The sequence below is a fragment of the Megascapheus bottae genome, chromosome 6 (assembly GCF_031878675.1).
Source record: "Megascapheus bottae isolate mThoBot1 chromosome 6, mThoBot2.hap1, whole genome shotgun sequence".
Taxonomy (NCBI): Eukaryota; Metazoa; Chordata; class Mammalia; order Rodentia; family Geomyidae; genus Megascapheus; species Megascapheus bottae.
Genome location: NC_143514.1, coordinates 18,740,278 through 18,758,244, shown reverse-complemented (window position 1 = coordinate 18,758,244; position 17,967 = coordinate 18,740,278). Strand labels below are relative to the sequence as shown.

The window sequence follows — 17,967 nt, the reverse complement described above, 5'->3', positions numbered from 1 at the left end:
GTTTTCCAGTCCTCCAACAGAGGCCAGGTCCTGTTCAGATGTCCAGTGCTCAGTCTCTCCCCTCCCTTCTAGTACTGTGAGGGGGTGTCATCTCTCTCCCAAGATAACAGGGCCACCTCGGCCCTCCTCCTGTGGCTATTCTGGGCTGTTGTCTGATCCTCCTCTTCCCCTAGCCCCTATTTCACCCTTCTGCTGGAAGTAGGTGGTGGGGAAGAGGCCAGCCCACTTATATAAGCCTAGGATTGGGACCGGGAAGGCCAGCCTGCCGAGCTGGTGCTCAGCCCCTCCTCACCACTGATCGTGAAAAATCTTCAGCTGGAGTGCAGCCTCTAGGCAGGCCCAGCATGGAGGCGGCCACCACAACCACCGAGGTGGCCTCAGGCTCTCAGCAGAAGGTCGAAGAAGCCAGCTTAGTAGATGCGGAAAGACCCCAGGCTTCACCCAGACAAGAGGCAGACAGTCCCACTCTGCAGCATCTGCCCCCTATCGAAGGTGATCCATGGTGTGGAGGGAAGGGGGAGGCTGGGAAGGGGGAATTGGGGAGAACTTTCCTGCCACCCTGACTGCACCCCTTTAGGTATTTGCAGACTATGACTCAATCACTGGAGATGTCCCCCTTCCCCCTTCCTTGAATTCTGAATTGCTCCTGAAATCTCTTTGCTGGACTGCTTTTTTAGATGAAAAGTCAGTGAATGATATGTATTTGTGGCCCTTTGGAGTCCCCCCTTATTTTTTTTGGCCAGCCCTGGGGTTGAGCTCAGGGCCTGAGCACTGTCCTTGGACTTTCTCAAGGCTAGAGCTCTACCACTTGAGCCACAGCACCATTTCTCGCTTTTTTCTATGTATGTGGTACTGAGGAATCAAACTTGGGTCTTTGTGCATGCTAGGCAAGCACTCTACCACTAGGCCAAACTCCCTGCCCCTCCACTTATTTCTTATCTTTAAAAAAAAAATAAAAATAAAAAAATGTCAGCCTGTAATCCTAACTACTCAGGAGGCTGAGATCTGAGGATCAAGGTTCAAAGCCAGCCTGGTCACAGGAAGGACCTGAGATTCTTATCTCCAATTAACCTCTAGAAAATGAGAAGTAGGGCTTGGCTCCAGATTAGGGTGGTAGCCTTGAGCTGAAGAGTTTAGGAACTAGGAGGACCTAGTAGATAAATGGCCAGTGAGAGAGGGACTGAGTGTAAGATAGTGGCTGGCCATGACAATGAGAGACAGGAGGAATGCAAAACTGTAGCCACTGTGGAAGCTAAGTGTTCAAGCAGCACAGTGATGCTCAGTCTCCCCCTGGGCCATGCCACAGCATCAGGACGAACCCCAGCACCCCACTACTCCAAGCCTCTCTGAGTACATGGTTTTTGCAGAGTCACTCTCCAGCAAGGAAATGTTTGGTGTCCCTTCCAACCTCACGTGCTCTGCTACCCCAGCACCAACTGCCTCCCCCTCAAGTCTCCAGAGTTCACCCAGTGGCCACTTGGCAGTGGGGGAGTCAATGCAAGCTGCCACAGAGAGGGAGTGGGAAAACGAATGCTTCACTTCTGTATGATAGTCTCTCCAAGTCCACCTTAAGGTCCTGAGTACAAAGGATGCAAAGACCACAGGAGGCAAAGATTGCCAGTGCTGCTAAGTGGTTCTGTGGCCTTGGACACATGGATTAACTGCTCCATTTCGTTCTCTCTGTGTGAACGGACTGATGAAGTTCTGCTAGCAAAGAAAGGATTGCAAAGGTCCAAAATACCCAGAGGAAGCTAAGCCAAAAGCTGAATAAGCACCATTTCCAAGTCAGGGCTGGAGGCCATGAGTTCTATGTCCAAATAGGGTCAGTGGGAATTCTATTCACTTCTTGTGACCCTGGCGGAAGAGTTGGGGCACAGAGATGGTAGAATCTTTTGCTTTGGGGAGAGGGAGAGGAGCTGTTCTGAGCATATGCTAAAGTGATTGAGACAGACAATCCGGTTCTTCCCCTAAAAGGCCCAGAGAAGATGCCATAGGCAGGAAGAGGAGCCAGGACAGCTCTTTCTGGCACTAGTTCTGATAGTGGCAGGTTTTCCTCATCACTGACTCTACCATTCTCCACAAAACCCTGTGGGTCCAACATTCATTTCACTCCAGCTTTGCCTGAGGGGTACTGAGGACAATGAGCTATTGACAGCCCTCACCACTGGCACAGCCCCAACCCCATCTTTCTGTGAGTCAAGCTTCTGGGCCACCAGCCAGAGGCTTCCTAGAGGTGACTGTCACTTAGGGTACCTTCTGACATGTTACAAAGGAAGTGCACTGTCTGTTAGCTGCTTCGAAATAAAAAGATGTGAGCCGGATTCCTAGCTCTGTCCTAGATGGGTCAATCACTCCTCTGGGCCTCTTTTGTCTGTCTTGTAAATTAAGAAGCTGAACTAAAGTTTTGCCTGAACCTTTTGATGACTATGGACTTTCAGGAAAATCTGATAAAAGTTGTGGGCTCTTGGCCTGAATAAACACACCCCAAAAAAGAACAGGGAAGTCACACAGCTGCTGAAAGGCATCCAAAGATCCCACAGAATGTCAGGGCCCTGAACTAGGTGAACTCTAAATTCCCTGAGAGAGCCTAAGACTGTCTTCCACCCAGCTCCTCTTCATCATGGAGGGGTGCTGGGTCTAGTGAGTACTGCAGTGAGCAGGGGAGAGCGTGGGAACTGGAATACACAGAAATTAATTTGCACGATCAAAATAAACAGCAACAGGCCAACAATGAACTTCTTAATTCAGCAAGCCTGCTACAGCACTAAATAAGCAGTAATAAGGAGCTAGCATTGGCAGCCAGTTCTGTCTGTCCTCGGTGCTGCACTGAGGTGTTAGGTCTTGGAAACGAAGATTGGCATGGGGCCAGAAGGGAGGGTGGGGTAAGGGCTGTGACCCTGACAAGGAGAAAGTGAGGCTGATTTGAGCATACTTACTCCAAGTAATTATACACCCTCTTTCGAGCTGAACTGTTGTGTTTTCCAGACGTGGGAAGCTGAACCTCCTGCCTCCTTTACTCCCTTCCTCTCTCACTCCCTCTTTCCCTTTCTTCCTCCCCGCTTCTTTCTTTGTTCCCTCCCTTTCTTTTTCTTTCTCTTTCCCTTCCCTCACCTCCTTCCTCTTTCACAAAGATTTACTTTTTGTGCTTATTATGAGCTAGGCACTGTTCTAGAAATAAAAGTCTAGTAAAGGGAGATAGACAATAAACAAGTAAATCATGTAGTATGTCCAATAGTAATCAATCCTACGCCAAAAATAACATAAAAGCCAGGCACTGGTGGCTCATGCCTGTAATCCTACCTGTTCAGGAGGCTGAGATCCAAGGATCATGGGTCAAAGCCAACTTTGGCAGCAAAGCCCGTGAGATTCATTTCCAACTAGCCACCAGACAACCAAAAGTGGAGATGTAGTTCAAAGTAATAGAGTACTAGCCTTGAGCAAAAAAGCTCAAGGTAGTGCCCAAGCTCTGAATTCAAGCCCAATGACTGACCAAAGCCAAACACGCCACACACACACACACACACACACACACACACACACACACACACACACACACACACACAGCCAGCCCTGGGAATAGGACTATGCAAATATAATCTTCAGTGAAGGCCACACAAATAGGTGATATTTGCATAGCAATGTAATGAAAGTAAGAGAATCATACATGCAGGAGGCTGAGGGTTTGGCCTAGTGGTAGAGTGCTTGCCTCGCATGCACAAAGACCCGGGTTCGGTTCCTCAGCACCATATACACAGAAAAAAGCTGAAAGTGGTGCTGTGGCTCAAGTGGTAGAGAAAAAAGCCCAAGGACAGTGCTCAGGCCCTGAGTTCATACCCCAGGACTAACAAAAGTTGGCGGGAGGGGGAGAGAGAGACACGGATATTTGAGTTGAGGGGAGTATTTTCTGTTCAGAGAGGACATATGTGAAAGCCCTGCAGCAGGAATCTACTTTATGGTTGGAACAACTGTGGCTGTAGTGCAGTGAGGAGACAGTGATAGGATTTGGAGCAGAGTTAACAAGGCCAATTGTGAAAGTGTCAATTTGATGCTGAGACAGATGGGGCGGCAGTGCAGGGTTTGGAATAAAGAATGGCATAATCAGGTGTAGATCTGGAAGATTTTTCTGGTTACTGTGTTAAGAACAGAAAATAGGTTGGTCTTGGACATTAGCCAGGTTATCAACTAAGAATGAGAAAGAGTAAGAAAACACCAAAATTGTAGAAGATGATAACATACACTGGTCAGCCAGGAAACAGAGTAAACTGGTAAAGTCTAACAGATCTCAGAGAAGGATGGCCTGTTTCTCTGCCTTTAAACCTTTTCTGATCTTACATTACTGATTTTCAAGGAAGTGACATCCTTTTCCTTTCTTTTTTTTTTTTCAGAGCGGCATTGGACATGGAAGTTTTATTGTCTTCTGTTATCATGAAAAATGACATTCTTTTTCTCAGTATAGTTTTCTAAACAAGTTTCAGAGGTGAAATGCCAGTACTTCCCTGGAAATCTTTAGTTTTGAACCTATAGCTGGCTATAAGCTTTTCTCTCTCTTTCTCTCTCTCTCTCTCTCTCTCTCTCTCTCTCTCCTTTTTTTTAATGGTAGTGGTGATGGTGGTGGTATATTGGGGTTTGAACTCAGGGCCTCAACCTGCTAGACAAGTACTCTACCACTTGAGCCACACCCCCAACCCTTTTGCTTTCTGTTTTTCAGGTTGGGTCTTATGCTTTTGCCCAGGCCAGTCTTGGACTGTGTTCCTCCTGTCTCTACCTCCTGAGTAGCAAGGCCTACAGAGGTGTAACACCACTCACACAGGCACAATTTGTGTATGCAAATGCACACATTTGTGTATGCACATACACACACACACACACACTCAAAGCCCTCCAATGTGTCTATCTTGTTTCTTCACTCTCCAAGTCATAGTTAAAATATCACTGAATGATACAGCCCTCAGGAGACTGCTGGAGGAAAGACTTTCATGTGAAAGGAAAATAATGGGATGTGAACAATTATTTCCCATGAGAATAGAATATTAAAATGATCATAAACTTCAACAGACTAAAATTAGATATTAGGAAGAATTGTTTAATCAGTAAAACCAACATCCTTGGACTTGAAGTAATCTCTCCTAGTGGTAGAGTGTTTGCCTAGCATGCATGAAGACCCGGGTTCGATTCCTTGGTACCACATACGTAGAAAAAAAAGCCAGAAATGGTGCTGAGGCTCAAGTGGTAGAGCTCTAACCTTGAGAAAAAGAACCGAGGGACAATGGTCAGGCCCTGAGTCCAAGCCCAGGACTGGCAAAAGAAAAAAAGAAAAAAAAGGTCTGTGTGTGTGTGTGTGTGTGTGTGTGTGTGTGTGTGTGTGTTTTATAGGCTCACACCTGGTGATCTATCACTTGAGTCAAACTTCCAGTCTAGCTTTCTGCTGGTTAATTGGAGCTAGAGTTTCTCAAACTTTTCTACCCAGACTGGCTTTGAACCTGCATCCTCAGGTCTCAGTCTCTTGAGCACTTAGAATTAAAGGAATGAACCACTAGTATACTGCTTTCCTTTATAATTTTTCGAGAAAGAATTAGAGACACTGTTGGAGAGAGATAAGAGTATTGAGAGCAACTTGGCTCAGAAGTCCTACTCAATGGCTCACAAAGAATGCCTTTCAAATGCTTTGTCCTTCCAAGGCTGTGAGTGGGGCGGGGATGGGGGGGGGGGGGGAGAAAAAGAAACTGGACATCATAGCCCTGGTCTGAGAAAGCTGAGGCTTTGCTCTAAGGCTCTAGATGTTATTTCACATCCCTCCTGGCCTCTGAGGAAGAAAAAGCCCTTGGGTACAGGGGAAGCCATGTCTCTGCAAGGTCAGTACAATTTACACCTCGCTTGTCTCTGGAGGTGTGAACGGATCTGCCTCAAATAAGCCTTCTCATGAACATTCTAAGCCCAGGGTCAGATTGCTGGCTGGGTTGAGCTGGGAAGAGGCTGGATAAACTCCTTGCTGACAGGGCATCTGGAACTGCCAAGCCCCCTTCTGTACCCCAGTACTTAGGCAGCCTCAAGGCTGTTCCCTGCCTCCCCTGGAGCCTACTGAGAGCAGAGTGCTGCCAGCTCGCTTTTAGAGAGTTGGTGATGTCAGTTCTGTCGTCTCAGGGAATCCCATTTACAAAGTAAGCATGGGTGCTGCCTGCCTGGGAACCCCCTCCAAAGTGAAGCTTCCACCTCCCTCCTGCCTCCTTCCTCCCTGTTATCCAAGCTGAGCTTCCTCGGACCTCCAAGGCCACCAACCTAAGTCCTCCCCTAGTTCTTCACTTTAAGCCCGTTCCTTTCCTTTTTCTATTTAGTTTGAGTGAAGAATGCTAATGCTTTCCAAAGTATTTTTCTTTTCTTTCTTTCTTTTTTTTTTTTTTTGCCAGTCCTGGGCCTTGAATTCAGGGCCTGAACACTGTCCTTGGGCTTTTTCCTCAAGGCTAGCATTCTACCACTTAGTTGAACCACAGCACCACTTCTGGCTTTTTTCTGTGTATATGGTACTGAAGAATTGAACCTGGGTCTTCATGCATGCTAGACAAGCACTCTACTACTAGGCCGAACTCACAGCCTCCAAGGTGTTTTTCTAAGAAAGAAAAAAAGACAGGTATACATGCACATCTTTATCCATAAAGGCCTGGTTCTCTCCTGAGATCCAGGCAAAGTAGGCCTCAGTTGGCACTTCTAGGCATGAGAAAGCAACATTTTTCAGTCCTTTCTCTTCCTCCTTTTTCCTCATTTGTGTATGTGTTGGGGGGTGCACACGCTGGTACTAGGTTTTGGCTTTTCTAGTTAAGGTTGGCACTATATCATTTTTCTTTTTTGGGTGGTTAATTGAACTTAAGAGTCTCATAAGACTTTCCTGCCTGCGCTGGCTTTGAACCTTGATCCGCAGATCTCAGCCTCCTAAAGTAGCTAGAAGTACATAAGTGAGCTACTGGTGTCTGCCCAACTCTACCTTCCCTTCTTTGCCTTTTCTCTCACTGTCATGGAGGTCACTGCAGAGCCTTTACTCTGGGCTCAGCCCTAGGAACACACTGGTAGGGGCAAGTTAGCAGACAGATGAGTCATGCTTAGAGAATGAGTCCTGTGTGAGAGTGTGTGTGTGTGTGTGTGTGTGTGTGTGTGTGTGTGTGTGTGTGTGTGTGTGCATGCCAGTTCTGGGACCTGAACTCAGGCCTGGGTGCTGTCCCTTAGCTTTTTTCTCAAAGCTTTTTTCCCACTTAAGTCACAGCTCCTCTTTTGACTTTAGTGATTAACAGGAGATAAGAATCTTGTGGACTTTCCAGCCTGGGCTGGCTTCAGGTCTCAGCCTCCTGAATAGCTAGGATTATAGGCAGGAGCCATCTGTGCCTAGCTGAGAAGGGGTCTTTTAGACACACAATCCACAGTGGGGAGGTGTCTTAGGTGCCAGGCACAACTTCACAATCAACCTGGAGGGCACCAGGTAATCATTGTCACTCTGAGCCCTTTTCATTCCACTCATTTCCTTGTTCCAATAGCTTACCAAAGCCTTTCATAACTGATACTCTTGTCAGTAGCACCAGAGGACAGCCTTCTCTGGCCCTCTCCGCTTCAAGAATAAAGGGGTCCAAGGCCAACAAGATACTTCACTTTCCTTTCCAATTACAACTCTCTAAAAATAATAATAACACACAAACATCTGGTTTCCAATTCCGTGATAGCTATGAAATCCACAGGAGAGGAATTCGTCACATAACACTTCTGCAGTGTTCCTGCCTTCTCCCAAACACCAGGGCCAGCAGAGGACAAGCGGGCTAGAGCAGGATCCCTGCATGACCTGGGCTCTATCCTTGTCCATTCTTACTCAGTCTCCTTAGCTCTTAAGGGTTAGACAAAGACAGGCACAGCCTGGAAGAAAAGCCATACAGAGGGGGAAGAAAAGGAAACTAAGTCAAGGCACCTATGGGTGACATCTGTAATTCTAGTTATTCAGGAGACTGAGATCCGAGGATCACAGTTCAAAGACAGCCTGGGCAAGGAAATCTACGAGACTCCTCTCCAAAAACCATCAAAAAGACCAGAAGTGAAGTTGTGACCCAAATGGTAGAGTGCTACTAGCCTTGAGCACAAAAGCTCAGAAACAGTGCCCAGGCCTGAATTGAAGCCCTAGGATGGACACACACACACACACACACACACACACACACACACACACACATACACACGCACGCGCACGCACGCGCATGGGCGCTCCTGCACACACGCACATGCACACGCACACATGCACACACACAAACTAGATTAATGAAATACATAGTGAACACTGTGTATTTATATTCATTTACAAAGGACAAAGGATGGTGAAACTAATGCGGGGGGGGGCCTATCTCAAAGAACATAATTGAACTGCTGTTTATTTTATGCTAAACATCATTAGGACCCTTTGCTGAATACAATGTACATATTTAAACAATTTGACCTAGAAGTAAACATACTTGTGTTGCTGATGGCTCAGGAATGTAGCCACAGAGAGATGTATGTTATCAAAATGGCTGGAATCTGCGATCAAGCAATCAGACTGTTTGCCGAAGGAATGTGCCAAGGGTGGAGTTTTTCCAAGTCTAGGAATGAATTTTGGCAGGAAGGCCTGTGTGGTTGGTGGGAATGGAGCTCTGTCACATTCTAGTTAGGACTCCAGCAGCAGGGGACTGTCCATGCTGGAGAAAGGAGCAAACACTAGCCTCTGGAAGGCCGGCATGATGGATGGCGGCCTCCCGAGGGCCCCAGCAAGAACCAGCTAGGACGTTTGTAGTTAGGCAGTCAAGGGGGCCTTTGGCAGATTCCGAGGGGAAAGTGCATGCGTTCATTGTCCAGACCTGCACTCAGCACTTTCTTACTTTTCTTTTTTTCTTTCAGTCCTAAGGCTTGAACTCAGGCCTGGGCACTGTCCTTGGACACTTTTTGTTCAAGGCTAGCCCTCTGTCACTTGAGCCACAACATCATTTCCGGCATTTTCTGTATGTGTGGTACTCAGGGCTTCATGCACGCTAAGCGAGCACTCCACCACGAGGCTACACTCCCCGCTGCACTCAGCACTTTCGGAGCTTTCGCCTGCCTTCATCCTGGCAGCCGATAAACATCCTCTAATCTCCACTGGCTGGGACAGGCCTGGGAGATCCAGAGGAAGTGAGCTGTGCATCTGATCTTTCCCAGATTTTGTTTATACAAATAGATCCGTCCAGCGACGGGAAGAACAAGCACTGGGAGCTCATAGGAAGGGACCCAGATGCCCTGCCAGTTCCCTCTGGGATGTCTTTAGATTTATCAGTGGGAGGATGCTGGTAGCCAGCGTATCATCTCTGCCTGTGAAGCAGAAAGCATCCTTCTGGGCCTGTGAAGCTAGGAGACTCAGATGAACACTGAAAGTGGCCTGGAGACCAGTGGAGTTATGGAGGACCAATAGAAAAGCACTGAAAAGACAAACCAGACAGACTGGATCAGTCTGTATACAAAGGAAATCCCAGCTGATGGAAAGTCATTAGAGTTATAAATTAAAAGAGTGTCAGGCTTGCATTCCAATGCCCTTTCTTCACTCTTTAATGCTCTCCTGGGGCTCCTTCAGCCAATCTCTTGGCTCATCCTAGCAACCTAATAGGAATGGGTTGGGGTTGGGCGTGGCTTGGTAGTAGAGTGTTTGGGGATTTAGGTTCATCCCCAGCATTGAAGAAAAGGCAGACAAGCCTATAATTCTAGCTACTCAAAAGGCTGAGATCTAAGGATCACAGCTCAAAACCAGCTCAAGCAGGAAAAGCCCATGAATCTCTAACCTCTAATTAATCACCAAAAAGTGAGAAAATGATCTGTGGCTCAAGTGATTAGAGAACCGGCTTGAGCAGAAAAAGCTAAAGGATAATGCCCAGGCCCCAAATTCAAGCCCTAGCACCAGCAAAATAAAGAAACGGAAAGAGGAAGACAGAGACAGAGACAGAGGAAGGAGAGAAAAAGAAGGAGGAGGAGGAGGAGAGAGGGAGACAGAGAGGGAAAGGGAGAGGGAGGGAGGAAAAAAGACAAGAAAAATCATTCTATCACCTAAAATATGGGCTCAATTTGGTGAAGGATGCCAGAATGCAACAAGATGCCTACCCTCTTTCCCTGAAGGTCCATCTCCTGTTCTCTCTCTCTTCATTATTCAGAGTACCCCAAGATCTGGCTACCTCGGGCCCTGAGGCAGACCTTCATCCGGAAAGTTGGGGACACAGTGAACCTACTAATCCCATTCCAGGTGATCAAACCAGCAACACAGTTCCACTGGGCCAAGGTTTTGATCTGGAGACAGAGAGCAGGAGCCCTGCTAGCAGAGGTCAAGGATGGAAGAAGGGGCCACACTAGCAGAAGTGTGAGAGCAGAGGATCCATCCATTCCCACTCCTGATAGTGGGTTGTGGGAGGGGGAGGTGTGCCCTAGGCCAGGAGGTAAGGTTGATTTTCTACAGAGCCCAGAGCTTTGTTTGGAGGGCATATGGGAGTTTAGGCAACTAATCAGTTGGGCTTCCACTGTCCTGGGTGTCCATACCCTAAGCTATCCGAAGGAGGGAGAGGGCCAGGAGTTTGACCTAGTGGTAAGAGTGCTTGCTTAACATGCATGAAGACCAGAGTTTGGTTCCTCGCCACCATATATGCAGAAAAAAACTGGAAGTGGTGCTGTGGCTCGAGTGGTAGAATTCTAGCCTTGAGAAAACCCAAGGATAGTGCTCAGGCCCAGAATTCAAGGCCCACAATTGGCAAAAAAAAAAAAAAAAAAAAAAGAAAGGAAGGAAGGAAGGAAGGAGGAAAGAAAGAAAGAAAGAAAGAAAGAAAGAAAGAAAGAAAGAAAGAAAGAAAGATGACTAGGAGTTTGGCCTAGTGCTTGCGTAGCATGCATGAAGACCCAGGTTCGATTCCTCGGTACCACATAGAAAAAAGCCAGAAATGGTGCTGAGGCTCAAGTGGTAGAGCTCTAGCCTTGAGAAAGTCCAAGGATAGTGCTCAGGCCCTGAGCTCAAGCCTAGGACTGGCAAAAAAAAAAGAAAGGAAGGAAGGAAGGAAGAAAGAAAGAAAGAAAGAAAGAAAGAAAGGAAGGAAGGAAGGAAGGAAGAGGAGGAGGAGAAGGAGGAGGAGGAGGAAGAGGGAGACACATAGCCTTTCCCCCATCTCCCTGATGCAGAGACTGTGGTTGTAAAGAGTCTGTCAACCTATAGATGAAGGAATTGTATACAGTAGGTCAAGGTACCCTGAAGACTGAGTCTGACCCCTACCACCTAGGGAGGGTCTGGAAACTTCTCGGGCTCTTCACTTCTGATTTCTACTGTCCAGGGCAAGCCTAAACCTCGAGCCACTTGGACACACAATGGCCATGCCCTGGACCCAAGTCGTGTGAGTGTAAGAAGTGGAGACCAAGATTCCATCCTCTTCATCAGAGAAGCCCAACGTGCAGACTCAGGGCGCTACCAACTTCATGTACAACTCGGGGGGCTTGAGGCCACAGCCACCATTGACATCCTGGTGATTGGTAAGGTGGGGAGAGGAGTGGGGAGGTGGTCCCCAGAAGCTCCCCCTTTGAGCCGAAGAAGAACATCCTCACATAGCTGGGAGAGCTGAGGTGATGTTCTAACCCCAAAGTTTGGGTCCCAGTTATGGATAGAAAGACGGGGATCTGAGCAGAGCAGAGATCATGGGGTCACCAACTGACTTGGATGCATGGGGATTATACCCAGACTTGGCTTTGCCCTTTCAGAGCAGCCAGGCCCTCCTCAGAGTATTAAGTTGGTGGATGTTTGGGGTTCCAATGCTTCTCTTCAGTGGACGCCTCCCCAAGATACAGGCAATACAGCATTGCTGGGATACACAGTGCAGAAGGCTGACACAAAATCTGGGGTAAGACTCACTTGGAAAGTGTGTGGAGAAAGCAGAGTCTCTTGGAATGAGCCTCTGGGAAGTTCCATAAGGGGTGAGTTCACGGGGTGGGGGTCTCACACCTAGCCTCTTTGGAAACCCTGTAGCTCTGGTTCACCGTGGTGGAGCATTATCACCGCACCAGCTGCATTGTCTCAGATCTCATCATGGGCAACTCCTATGCTTTTCGTGTCTTTGCGGAAAACCAGTGTGGGCTCAGCGACACAGCCCCCATCACAGCTGACCTGGCCTGCATCCAGAAAGCAGGTAAGGGAGGCACTGACACCATGTGCTGAGAAGACGTAAAGAAACAGAGTTGAAGCCAGGCGCTGGTGGTTCACACCTATAATCCTAGCTATACACAAAACTGAGATTGGAGAATCATTATTCAAAGCCTGCCAGGCAGGAAAATCCATGAGACTCTTATCTCTAATTAATTACCAGAAAAAACAAAAGTGAAGCTGTGACTCAAAGTGGAGAATGCCAGCCTTGAGTGAAAGAACTCAGGGAGAGTGCTCAATAAGAAAGAAAGAAAGATCTGGAGAGGGACAGGAGTCTCAGATCTACATAATGGCCCCTCTTGGTACCCACAGCCACTGTTTACAAGACCAAGGGGTTTGCCCAGCGGGACTTCTCTGAAGCCCCAAAGTTTACCCAGCCTCTGGCAGACTGCACTACCATCACTGGCTATGACACCCAGCTCTTCTGCTGCGTCCGTGCTTCTCCCAGGGTGAGTAGGTTGTTCTGAGAGTGGCAGATGCTTCCAGTGTCTGTCCTTCCTAACCTAAGATATGTCCCAGAGCATTCTCATTGAACATCCCTACCCATCTCTGCCATCTGCCTCTTAACAGCAGGTAAGCCAATCAGGGCATTTGTAATTCAAGATGGATTGACGCAAATGGTGTTTCCTTTTGGTGTGTTTCCTTGTACACACAGATGTACATTTACTGGCCTGCTGCGATTAGGTATGAGCTTTGCGTTGTTTATCAAGCAGGAGTAATGGAATCCCATTGGTTTCTCCTTATGTACCTAAGCTTCATCTAAGCAGAGGCTGCCTAGGGAAGAGGTAGTAGAGTGCCAGCCTTGAGCAAAAAACTTAAGGACAGTACCCAGGCCCTGAGTTTAAGTTCCAGGACTGGTAAGTAAAAAAAGAAAACAAAAACAAAAACTGAGACCAGCTATGTGCTGCTATCTGCCACTTAAGACCAGTGATGGCTGCCTGAGCTGTAGATACCACCTTTCTCTGGTCAAAACACTTGGTGAAGATGAGGTTTCAAGTACACTTTTCAACTGTGAGGAGGAGCTTGGGGATTGCTGAAGGTACTGGAAGGGAATCCCTTCCCACAATACCAGGGACAGAGAAAATCATTATCTACAAGCCTTGTAAACAGAGTCTCAGACACGGAGCCCAGAAAATGGCAATTAGTGCTTCCTGCCTCAACTACCCCTGCACCTTATCTTCCAGCCCAAGATCATCTGGCTGAAGAACAAGATGGATATCCAAGGCAATCCCAAGTACAGAGCCCTCAGTCACCTAGGAATCTGCTCCCTGGAAATCCGCAAGCCAGGCCCCTTTGATGGAGGCATCTACACTTGCAAGGCTGTCAATGCCCTGGGGGAGGCATCTGTGGACTGCAGAGTGGATGTGAGAGGTAAGAGCTGGAGGAGAACTAGTGTCTGGTCATCTCTCTCCAGCAGTGGCCAAGTCATGTGACTAGAAATGGAGAAGAGCTGCTCTCCCGTGAAGGCCCTCTAATCTCTATCAATATCAGGTCACATTAGAGGAACCATTTTTTTTTTTTTTTTTGCCAATCCCGGGCTGGAGCTCAGGGCCTGAGCACTGTCCTTGGACTTTCTCAAGGCTAGAGCTCTACCACTTGAGCCTCAGCACCATTTCCGGCTTTTTTCTATGTGTATGGTACCAAGGAATCGAACCTGGGTCTTCGTGCATGCTAGGCAAGCACTCCACCACTAGGCTAAACTCCCAGCCCCAGAGGAACCATTTTTATTATCGCTGTCATTTCTCTGTCACAATTCTATAATATAGGAACCATTACTTCCATTTGGCTAAGGAGAAACCTACAGCACAGGGAACTTATTGGTTTATTCAAGATTTCCAGAGCTGGTATTATTGGAGGTGAAGAGCCCAGGTTTCCCTGCTCCTCACTCAGGTTGCTGTGTGTGTGTGTGTGTGTGTGTGTGTGTGTGTGTGTGTGTGTGTGTGTGTGTGTAGGTGGGCTGTTTCTGGAGCTCGAACTCAGGACCGGGTGCTGTCCCTGAGCTTTTGTGTTCAAAACTAGCACTCTACCAGTTGAGCTTCCAGCTTTAGATTTTTCCATCTGCATTTCTCAGACCTCAGCCTCCTGAGAAGGATTATAGGCACAAGCAAGCCATAAGTGCATGGTTATTTTTGAATATTGTTATAAAGGTGATGTATAAAAGGGTTACAGTTATATAATTCAGGTAAAAAGTATATTTTTCTTTTTTTGACTGTCATGGTGCTTGAACTTTGGGCCTGGGCACTGTCCCTGAGCTTGTTTTTGTTTTTGTCTTTTTCTTTTTTTTTTGCCAGTCCTGGGCTTGAGCTCAGGGCCTGAGCACTGTCCTTGGACTTTCTCAAGGCTAGAGCTCTACCACTTGAGCCTCAGCACCACTTCTGTCTTTTTTCTATGTATGTGGTACCAAGGAATCGAACCTGGGTCTTCATGCATGCTAGGCAAGTACTCTACCACTAGGCCAAACTCCTTCCCTCCCCCTACCAGCTTGTGTTTTGCTCAAAAGTAGTACTCTACCAGTTGAGCTATGGTGCCATTTTCAGAGTAGTTTATAGGAGATAAGAGTCTAGTGGATTTTCCTGCCATGGCTGGCTTTGACCTTAATCCTCAGATTCCAGCCTCCTGAGTAGCTAGGATTGTAGGCACGAGCCACTGGAGCCTGGCAAGAGTATATATATATATTTTTTTGGACAATGGCACCCCTTCCTTCACTCTCTCCCAGTTTTTCCCTCTAATCCCCACCCTCAAGTTGTAGAACTCATTTTCAACACAGTATCTAGCGAGTACTACTGCTGCATTTGTTTACCATCTGTCCCCCAATTTCTATACCTTGCCTTACCCTCTCAAAGACAAAAAGAAAACATAAACAACAATAAAGAAAAAAACCTCCTGACAACACAAAATGTTGGAGGGGATGGGAAAAATAGAACCCTATTGTACTGTTGGTTAGAATGTAAACTAGTTCAATCACTCTGGACAGCAGTCTGGAGCTTCCTCAAAAACTAAACATAGGGGGCTTGGAGCATGGCCTAGTAGTTTAATTCCCCAGAACCACATACACAGAAAAAGCCAGAAGTGGGGCTGGGAGTTTGGCCTAGTGGTTAAAGTGCTTGCCTAGCATGCACAAAGACCCAGGTTCGATTCCTTGGCACCACATACATGGAAAAAGCCGGAAGTGGTGCTGAGGCTCAAGAGGTAGAGCTCTAGCCTTGAGAAAGTCCAAGGACAGTGCTCAGGCCCTGAGCTCAAGCCCAGGACTGGCAAAAAAAAAAAAAGAAAAAGCCAGAAGTGGCGCTGTGGCTCAAGTGGCAGACTGCTAGCCTCAAGCAAAAAGTGTCCAAGGACAAGCTGGGTGCAGTAGATCACGCCTGTAATCCTAGCCATTCAGGAGGCTGAGATCTATGGATCGAGGTTCAAAGCCAGCCTGGGCGCTAAATGAAAGACTCTTATCTTCAATTAATCATTAGAAAACAGGAAGTGACGCTGTGGCTCAAGGAGTAGGTAGCTAAAGAGCTCAAGGATAACGCCCAGGCCCAGAGTTCAAGTCCCAGGCCTGGCAAAGATACCATGAAGATACTTGCACATCCATGTTCATTGCTGCACTATTCACAATAGCCAAGCCATATGTCCTACAATAGATGAGTGGATCCAAAAATTGGGGTACCTATACATAATGGAATTTTACACAGCCACTAAAAAGAATAATATTATACCATCTGCAGGAAAAGGATGGACCTAGAACAAATCATGTTAAGTGAGGAAAGCCAAGCTCAGAGAGACAAACCACATCTTTTCTCTCAAATATGGAAGCTTGATCTAAAATACCAGGACAAAATAAATTATACAAGGCTCTAGACATTCTCACATAATGAGACAAAGGAGGGGATACTTTTAGGGAAAGAACAGAAAGGCATAATATCTGTGTGCATCTGATCACACAAAATAATATTTATTGAAATTAGCTTTCTTTACTTTTTGTTCTGTTTGTTCATTTATATATATATATATATATATTTGGAAGTGTAAGGGGAGAGACACTGAAACGAGTTCATTTCCACATAGTGGGTGGGGATGGGAGGGAAAAACTGGGAGAGAGCAAGGCAAGGAGTGACGTCTAAAAAGAAATGTACTCTTGATGGGCACCAGTGGCTCTTACGTGTAATCCTAGCTATTCAGGAGGAGGCTGAGATCTGAAGATAGCTGTTCAAAGCCAGCCTGGGTGATTAATTAAAGGTAAGAGTCTCACAGATCACAACAAAAGCTGAAGTGACACTGATTCAAGGGGTAGAGTGCTAGCCTGAGCAAAAGAAGCTCAGTGCCCAGGCCCTAAGTGCTAGCCCTAGGAGCTAGAACACACACACAATAAAAGAAAGAATAAAAGAAAGGAAAAGAAAAAAGAAATATAACTCTTGACTTATATTACTAACTCTTCTATATGTCATCTTTATAATAACACAGAATAAAATTAAAAATTTTTTAAATTAAAAAAACTCTTGTTTCCATTTGCTGGAGTTCATTTTAATAAGAATTATTCTATATGAACAGCAGCACACAGGCATTGCACCTTTGTGTGCATAGCTAATTTTATCCCATTCTTTAGGGATGTACGGATTCCCTAACTAGCACCATGGACTTCCCAAAAGCTTCAATAGTACATTATTTTCCTAATGCTCTGAAAGAAGGGTTCTCAGACATTTCTGAGATGCTGACCTTGAGAAATGTGTGCATTCTTACAGCTCCTCATTGAGCCCACCTGAGGACATGACACCCGAGAATGGTAAGGAAAGTGGGACAGCATGATTCCATGGGTTTTTTGTTTTGTTTTGTTTTTCCAGTCCTGGTACTTGAACTCAGGGCCTGGGCACTATCCTTGGACACTTTTTGCTCAAGGCTAGTGCTCTACCACTTGAGCCACAGCACCATTTCTGGCTTTTTCTGAGTATGTGGTACCAAAGAATTGAACCCAAGACTTCATGCATGTGAGACAAGCACTCTACCACTAGGCTACGCTCCTGGCCCATGACTCCATGTTTATGGCTAGTGTAGGGAGGTCTGCAATAGATGTGTGCCTGAGCCTCTCAAACATGCACCCCTTCATGACCACTTTCTTTCTTTTCCTTTTTAGCTAGTACTATTACTCCTGGGGAGGAAAATGCCATAGATAAATTCTAATTATGTCACATTGTGTGTTTGTACTCCCCAAGCTGATGACAGGAATCAAACCATCTATCTCATCCAAGTGGCAAGGCACTGTAAAAAGATGTCAAAGAGACAGTTAAGAATAAAGAAACAGCTGGGCCCAAGCCTCTAATCCTAGCTGGTCAGGAGTCTGAGATCTGAGAATGATGGTTTGAGCCAACTCTGGCAGGAAAGTCCATAAGACTCTTATATCAATTAATCACCAAAAAATAAAGTGAAGGTATGGTTCAAGTGGTAGAGCACTGGCCTTGAGCAAAAAACTAAGGGGCAGCACCCAGGATCCAAGTTCAAGCCCTAATACTAGCATGAAGAAAAAAGGAGGAAGAGGTGAAGGAGGAGGAGGAGGAAGAGGAGGAGGAGATAAGTGTCTCTACTACCACAGTGAATGTAGATAGGGACAAGAGGCTGCTCCTGTTAACTTGTTAAATATCCTAAGCAGAGTAAGAAACAAGACTAACTTAATATTTTACTTTGAGTTTTAAGTACTCCAAGAGAAGCAAATCACCATTGTTCATTGTTTTATCGACAATAAGTTAACCTTTGGGTGTGTTGTTTTTCTGAATCATCCATTACTGGCGAAG

The 17,967-nt window shown here is 46.5% G+C and overlaps 1 protein-coding gene across 1 annotated transcript; it reads left to right on the top strand.

Annotated features, from left to right (window-relative positions):
• Positions 1–338: 338 nt before the first annotated feature.
• On the top strand, positions 339–16,964 carry Mybphl (myosin binding protein H like). Its single transcript, XM_090333688.1, has 8 exons — positions 339–492; positions 10,176–10,264; positions 11,334–11,529; positions 11,755–11,894; positions 12,020–12,179; positions 12,506–12,642; positions 13,378–13,564; positions 16,924–16,964. Exons 1-8 carry the CDS (start codon positions 345–347, stop codon positions 16,932–16,934), a joined length of 1,068 nt encoding a protein of 355 aa, XP_090189814.1. The 5' UTR covers positions 339–344; the 3' UTR covers positions 16,935–16,964.
• Positions 16,965–17,967: the final 1,003 nt, after the last annotated feature.

Excerpts from the sequence above, each read along its gene's own strand:
- Mybphl (XM_090333688.1), top strand. The coding sequence starts at position 345 with ATGGAGGCGGCCACCACAACCACCGAGGTGGCCTCAGGCTCTCAGCAG. Across the intron at positions 11,530-11,754 it reads CATTGACATCCTGGTGATTG|AGCAGCCAGGCCCTCCTCAG; the intron begins GTAAGGTGGGGA and ends TTGCCCTTTCAG. Across the intron at positions 12,180-12,505 it reads GGCCTGCATCCAGAAAGCAG|CCACTGTTTACAAGACCAAG; the intron begins GTAAGGGAGGCA and ends TGGTACCCACAG.